Source organism: Delphinapterus leucas, chromosome X (genome assembly GCF_059928025.1).
Source record: "Delphinapterus leucas isolate spDelLeu-1000000601 "Yukka" chromosome X, BTC_Dleu_Yukka2, whole genome shotgun sequence".
Lineage (NCBI taxonomy): Eukaryota > Metazoa > Chordata > Mammalia > Artiodactyla > Monodontidae > Delphinapterus > Delphinapterus leucas.
In genome coordinates, this window is record NC_143150.1 from 36772456 (window position 1) to 36780293 (window position 7838).

The following is a 7838-nucleotide window of genomic DNA, read 5'->3' on the forward strand; positions in this document are numbered from 1 at the left end:
CCTAATCTCCCTCTCATACACTACTTCCTCTCTCAATTTATTTCGCCCCGTTGCTTCTCTCCTTTCATCTATTTATCTCCTAATCCCACATTCCATACTTTTCTTGAATTTGTCTGCTGGTTCTACTGGGCCACCATATTTGTGCCCAGTTTCCCTGTTTACGGGCCTTGAAGTAGAAGCACGGGTCCTAGCAGATAGAGTGCATCCTTACCCCACCTTCTTCCCATTTCAAACACAGAGGACTTCTAGGAGTAAAGGAGTAGTACAGGAGGCTCTTCTCCGGGGCAGAGCACTGACCATGGAGGACAAGCAAGATGCCGTGCCCTTTCGCTCCCCAAAGGGCAAGGCAGTGACCTCCAAAGAGCACTCTTTGCTGAGCTGTATGGTCTACATTTGAAGAACCAAGAGGAATGTAAACACCATTCAGGATGTAGTGGTCTCTGGCATCTGACTTTCTGCTAACAGAACCCTCAATTAATTGAGACTCCCACTCATAGTTAGTGCAAGGAAAATAACCTTGAGCTACTGCAAGATCCCAAAGGGTCTTCAGCATCACCGAAGAAAGACTGCATACTGTTCAGTCTAGTTATCACACTAAGTATTTTTTATTGTGCATTAATTAGATGAAAGTTAATAACGTGCATTGACCAAAACATTTGAGTAACAAGACCATAAAGGATAACTGAGTCTTCTTTAATATAATTGTTGCACAGTAATGCTTCCTGCTGTGTAGTGTATATAGAAGATAACATACTCTAGGAATTATCACAATAGTGTGTATGCAATACAATAACAAAACTATACGGCACTTTAAGAACTTTTTCTTCAGTAAAATTTAAGAAAAAAGAGCTTTTTCACATATATGAACACACTCAATTTAGAACCTCAAGCTTCTAAAGTAAGCAACATGTAAGCCAATAAAGTACACATACCAAATGAGAATCTAACCCATCAAGCACCCAAATCAAATGCTGGCACATCTCTCTTGTCAAGAATATTTTCTTGCCATCATTTCTTTCCAAAAAGACATGAAAAAACGTTTTCTTTCTTTCTGAGTGGCAATAAAAAGTCCCCTCTTCTGAAATTCAGATATGTTTCAAAGTGCACTGCCATCTTCTTAAGGAAAAATGAAAGCCACTGCTGGCTTTTGGATGCTAGGAACATAGTTTACCACCTATCCCTCTGTCTTGTTTCAAGGCAGTGTGATAGAGTAGCACAAGCATAGGGTTTGGAGTCAGAGACACCTGGGAGATTTCTGGCGTCTATCATTTGCTATGTGACCCTATAGGCTGTCTACTTAAACGCTTTGAGCTTAAATGGCCTCATCTGTAAAAAGGGGTTAATACAGAGTAGTTGTAAGGATGTAAAGATTCAATACACATAAAGTGCCCGTCACACAGCTTGGCGCGTAGGAACTAATCAGTAAATGACAGATCACTTCCTATTCGTCTTGATTTGATTTAGCCAACTATCCCCTCGTACGCCTCCAGGAAGGGGGGCCTTCACTTCCATTTGCAGGCTCACCAGCTCCCAACTCTCTCGATTTCCCACAAACAAAATGCACATGAACTGTGCTCACTAAAGACACAGCCCTTCATACAGCATTGCATGCCCCCTGAAGCACACCTAATGCTCTAGTACAGCACAAGACACAAGACGCATAAGCACGCTTCGGAAGACACAGACGTCACATAGGACACGTCACCTCCAAAGGCAGCCTCACCTGCTTCTTTCCCACACGTTCTTCCAAGCTTCCAGTCCTTAACATTGATTATTTTTAGAGGCACTACGCCATTTTCAGAGTCCTGGCTGATTCATTTGCCTCACTGCCTTTGCCTTATTGTTTTATTTATTCATGTATTTTTTCATGTATTTATTTACCCATCCATGTATTCATTCCCCACCTTGTTCCAAAATAGATATAAGACGGCTTACAAGAATACACAAAATACAGTATGATAGCAGCAGAAATTCAAAGTCGATATAGTGAAAGGAAAAAACAATAGAACAAAGATAGGCACATAAAACGGAGCCTGGAAGAAAGCTATACAAAGTGCATACATACCATAGAGGCCCATTACAAGTGCTAGGCAGGGGCCATACATCTGGCTCCACGCTTTCTAGTAGCCAACAAAAGAGAAACCTGATCAGTCTCACACTTCACAGGGTCCATAAAGGAACATCAAACCACTTGTTCAGGATGTCCTTTTCCTGGTCTAAATTCTGAAAACTTTTGTAAGGTGAAGCCTCATAATTTCGTGGCAAACTGTCCCTCTTACTTTGCTCTAACACCAAGATTCAGCTCCTGGAAAGGCCTCCAACCAAGACAGGTCCTCCATCTGGAGATTACGTTTACTACTTGTTTTTCTTCTACCTGTCTCTTGAAGTTCCATTTGGTCAATGAAATGTAGCTATTAAAGAGACCCCTTAAAACAAACAAAAACCTCTGCTGTCACCAAAGCAAGTATTTTCATTTAACTAAGGAAATAGACAATGTGACATTATTTATGACAAAAATTTGGATAGGATCCCAAATAATGAACAAAATAAACGGTTAAGTAAACCATGATGCTACTATATGATGAAATGTTATATACCATCAAAAATTATATTTATGAAAGCTTTTTTAAAATATAGGGAAGTGTTCACGATAAAATGTTGAGAGAAAAAGCAGGATATAAAACTGTATACGTTATGATTTTTAACTATATAAAAAAGTATATGTATATACAGCCATTAAAAAAACGTCTGGAAATCAAGCCACTAAAATATTAACATTGTTTCTGAGATTTGTGAATATGGGTGATCTTTACTGTTTCTATACTCTTGTCTTTATTTTCCAAGTTTTTATCACTGATGAACAATTTCTCTATGATGAGAAGAAGAACTGGGCGGAAAAACACCAACCCAGTTAGTTATCTTTGGCTTGTGAAATTATGGGTAATTTTAACTTTTTTTTTTTTTTTTTTTTTGTGGTACGCGGGCCTCTCACTGTCGTGGCCTCTCCCGTTGCGGAGCACAGGCTCCGGACGCGCAGGCCCAGCGGCCATGGCTCACGGGCCCAGCCGCTCCGCGCCATGTGGGATCTTCCCGGACCGGGGCACGAACCCGTGTCCCCTGAATCGGCAGTCGGACTCTCAACCACTGCGCCACCAGGGAAGCCCTTAACTTTCTTTTTAAAATTTCCTGTAACTGACATATAAATTCTAGTTAGGGACAAAGTTACTTAAAAAAAAAAGAAAAAAGAATTCTAAAACCTAGTTTTTTAGTTGTTTGTTTGTAAGTTCCAGAATGATGCAGACGTAATAACACCTCACAATTATTTAGCACTTTTTAATTTCACTTTTAATAGCACTCTGACATTTAGAATTACATTTGATTATCAAAAATATTTTGCTAGGGAGGCCAGGTCTTATTATTTTCATTTAACAGGTGATGAAACTGAGGATCAAAAAAACTAAGTGATTAGCACAAAGTCACAATAATTAGTGGCAGAGCTGGACTTGAAAGCAGGTCTCCAGAACCCAAGTAAGTCCAGTGCTCTTTCCATTCATTCAAGACTGACTGTGGTATAATCCAAGTAATCACCAAGAGGTAGAAACACACAAACCGTAACCCCTCCTTACCTATGAAGATCAAGTTCCTGAATGACCCCCCCCACCTAGGTAGGAGAGTTCAGCTTGAGGAAGTTATAATTTTAGGAGGTGAAATAAAGGGCAGGGGAACTGAGGTCACGTAAACTTTTGAACGCCCTCATAAATATTTTTTTGCACAGTAAAACAACAACAGTACATTACATAAAAAGAATAACGAGAGTTTACATAGCTTAAATTAGTAAACGTGAGAGGCTCTGTAGAGTTTCCACTTAGATCTTGAGACGCTTTCCAGAGGTGATGAGGATGTATCACTCATTATGGCAGTGGAAAATGGGGGTGACAGTGAAGCCATGAACAGAGGTGGACTGTTGGTCCAAATCATGGATCTTCGTGCTCTCAGAGTCTTCATCAAAGTCCAGTCCTGAGATTATAACAACTTACTTGGGGCTTTAGCCCTACCAAGCAAGTGAAGTTAAGTGGCATGACTTAATGACTTTGGCTCTTCTGAAGATGCTGTCTTCTCAGGTCTCTTCTGAAGACAGCTTAGCACTTCTGTACAGAGCTCAAATTAAACCATTTAAGTTTGTCTGAAGGCAGCTTATCTGCTGTCTGACACAGATACTTAAATGGCAAGACTCAATGATTTAGGCTCCTCTGAGGTTGCTTTCTTCCGAACATGGTGTTGTAGAAAGACTCCACCTCTTTATAGAGTTCAATTAAATCGTTCAAGTTTTGTACGATGGCAGCTTATCAGCTGTCCAGCAATGGTATTAAATGGCACCATCCGATGATTTAAGTTCTGCCGAAGATGGTTTCTGTCCAATGTGATTTCTTTTGGAAGGCGTAATGTCACCTCTTTACTGAATTCTGCCAAATCACTCAAGCTTTGAACACGTAAGATTTGACATGTAAAGGTACCCATTTTTCCATTACTTTCTTGGGGAGGATTTAGTGTTGTTCTTAAAATTTTTCTCCTGTTGCTTATAATCGTATTGGTCTGCAGTGCCATAGCTTCCTAATTATCTTTATCATCACTTATGATAATCACCTCTGCAGTCCCAGGAGCTTCCTGAGTCATCCTCCAGCCCAGCACATCACGTGAATCAGCATCAACCAGTTCAGATTCAACTTCAGCCAATGACTGCTCCTGTGCCAAATGTTCACCCTCACCTACAGGTTCTGTTTCATCCAAAGACTTTTTGTCTTCAGGAGAAATCACTGAAAGATATTTCACCATCTCTAGCCAAATCTTCTCCCAGATCACATTAATGACAGGCTCTGTTAAACTATCTAATGCCTATTTTATGAAGAATACAGCATTGGTGATGGTGTAGGAATCCCATGCACTAGGATCTTCAGACAGATGAACCTTTGTGAGATTCTGAACAACAAAGTTATACATTAGTTTGGCCTAAGTCTTCCTGAACGGCTGGATCAAACACCGATCTAAGGGCTCCAGGACCTGAAACAAGCAACTGGTTCTAAAGACAACCTTAACATCAGGATGCACACTGGCAAATGCATCTGCGGCACCAAGAGGACAGTGAAGAATCAGTAGGGCTTTGAATTCAAGACTTTTTTTTCTTGTAAGTAGTCTTGAGCTTCCGCAAGAAAGCACTGTTCAAACAATTCCTAAGGAGAGAGGGAGTCATCCAGCCTTTTCTCTGTGCACGCCAGTATACTGGCAACTTAGCTCGGATTTTCCTCGGAGAAGACATGGGCCTAGTTTTCTGTAGAGTGGTAATGGTTTCACTATGAGGTCACCTGAAGTATTAGCACAAAACAGAAACATCAGCCTCTCTGTTTTGGCTGACCTCATGTCAGAATCAGCTGGCTCGTGTTCTTCAGAAGGGCAGATGGGATTGTTCAAGGGCTTCCAAAGCATGGCGGTCTCGACAGCACCAAAGACTCGTGCAGGCACATAATCCCCCTCTTCAGTCGCTTTCTACAGTTGTGGCAGATACAACACGGGAGCTGCAGGATCAGGTGACTTGGTCTCCGGGTCATGGTGCACCATACATTTCTCAACCCTTGCTCCTGGCAATACTTTTTCTCGGGACCCACTTCGGTGTCTGAAAACATGTCTTCGAAAATTCTTCTTGCGTGATGGCAGGTCCCTTGCATGCAAAGTGTTTTCTTATTCCTCTGCTTGTCTTCAATCCAGAGGTTTAACATCATTTCCATCTTTTCCATCCTTGGGTCACGAGGGATAAAGCATCTCTTAAGTGACACAGGTCTACAAGAGGTGATACTGGCCCTAATAAGAGTTTCAGCTTTCCTTATGGTACGAATTCTTTCATACCATATAAACGACCTACAAAGCTATCTGTTTTACCTTTGAGAAGATCAAGAGCGTCCCTTTTCTCTTCAAGAGACATCACCCCTCTTACCCTTTAGCAACTCTCTCTGGTGCCGGAGTCCTTGTACTTGGCTTTACGCTCTTCCGCCGCAATAGTCACGTTTATAGAAGCCATGTTTAAGCTTTATGCTAATTAATGCAACCTGACAATTCCTTACTAGAGATTTTATATCTCCCAATGTTACAAAGTGTCAGCGTATGACATTTAAGGACCAAATGGTATTGTGAACAACACAAGGATAAACGATAGTATATTGTTGGGATACTCGGTGCAAAAAGGGCTGATTGTGTAGGGGATGACTGGCAGAAGAATGGGAGAGGAAACAAATAGCTCAGAAGTTTCTTCCCACCTTGTGATATAGTCAGAGAGACAATAATGGGGCACTTGGACTGACTTCCGTATACTCAATTCAAAATTTTCATGGTTGTCAAAAAGGTATACAGAAGTAAATCCACCTATACTCAAATTCCCAATAAGGGCAACTTGCAGTTAGGAAGGGATTTACTATAACTTCTCCCGTAAGTTATCAGAAAGAAAGTCACTATTCATATATTTAAGACAGTGCTGTTGCTATGATTTCCCTTGGCCTACCACTATGAATTCAAGGCTATGTGAAAGGCAAACACAGCATAAGTGTACTTTCTGTAAACCCACAGTAAGTCAATCAAGCATTATCCTCTGACAAAATGCAACCTCCGAAGGTGTAGATGTAAAGGTCAGGCAGGCCCTGAACAGCCCACGCTCAAGAAATGACTACTCGAGAAAGAAAGTGACAATGAAAGAATGAACTAGCCCCTTTTCAATGCCCGGTCACTGATACTTTACTTTTATCCCCTCCTCCTGGGAAGATAGAGCGAAGCCTGGCTTTCTTATTCTTCTCTTCAGGGGCCATGGGAAGTGGTTTGGAGCTGTGGTTGAGTGCCGAAGAATCCCGGTTGTTACTGTTCATCCTCAGTGGGGGAGCTGGGGGCTTCTCTTCATTATCCAGACCGTCAGACATTTTCAGTTACAACTGATTGCACAGCTCCTAAAGACGAGGAGGAGAAAACAGGAGTTAAGGGAGGTCTGAAAGACAACCTGGTAAATCCGGGGAGTCTAACATCTTAGAAACAAAAGCATTCATCTCATGTCATCTCAGGTTTGGCACTGACCATTCTGAGGGGTTCCTTTTCTAGAGGGAAGGGAGCTGCCTGCCTAAAACCCAACGATGCCATTTCCCAAAGAGGAAAGCGAAGGCAATAATGAATGGCTTTTCAATATGTAGACACAAACACCTAAGGTCCCTTCCTTTTCCCCCAGTGACACTCTATTTTCTGCTGTCCACTCAGTCTTTTAATGAACAATTTCCAATCTTTCTTCTTTAAAAATTCTACCCTCATGATCGTGGTCAGGTAGCACAACCTCCTTGGAGTCTGGAATTGACACAGGCCTGGCTGTTGATACCTAATGGCCCACAACAATCACCTGTTAGTTGCTTTGACATTGGGATGCCTCTGGCGCCTGATTCTTACCTGATTAACGAAACACACCCTACTGTTTTAGGAGAAAGAACTGAGAAACAATCTAGTAAGCCTGGTAGTTTCAGCAGAGTTGGAGTGGACTGCTAGGGGAAGAAATGCCGCATCTTCAAGGAGCAGGCAGAAGATAAAGCAGAGCCCAATGCCACCATGAGCAAAGAGGAGCTCCAAGGAGAGGACTGCTTCGTGAGGAGACACCATAACCTTCCTCCTTGTCATATTTTATGTCCTGGAACAGGGAACAAGGGAGTTGACAGGGGTAACAGGGTGGTAAGGACCAGTCTCGTTTTAACAACTTATCTGCTCTTAATTTCATTCTTCTTTAGTATCTTGTGCTGAGGGTTCAATACATTCAGGTTTCATGC

The 7838-nt window shown here is 41.8% G+C and overlaps 1 protein-coding gene across 1 annotated transcript in view; it reads right to left on the minus strand.

Moving 5' to 3' along the window:
- The window catches only part of PAK3 (p21 (RAC1) activated kinase 3), an 88858-nt gene extending 81560 nt beyond the window's left edge, over positions 1-7298 (minus strand). The window contains exon 1 of the mRNA XM_089904175.1: positions 6782-7298. Within this exon, the coding sequence (XP_089760301.1) occupies positions 6782-6956 (175 nt within the window). The 5' untranslated portion in view covers positions 6957-7298. The remainder of the gene's footprint in view (positions 1-6781) is intronic.
- Between the last annotated feature and the right edge of the window lie 540 nt (positions 7299-7838).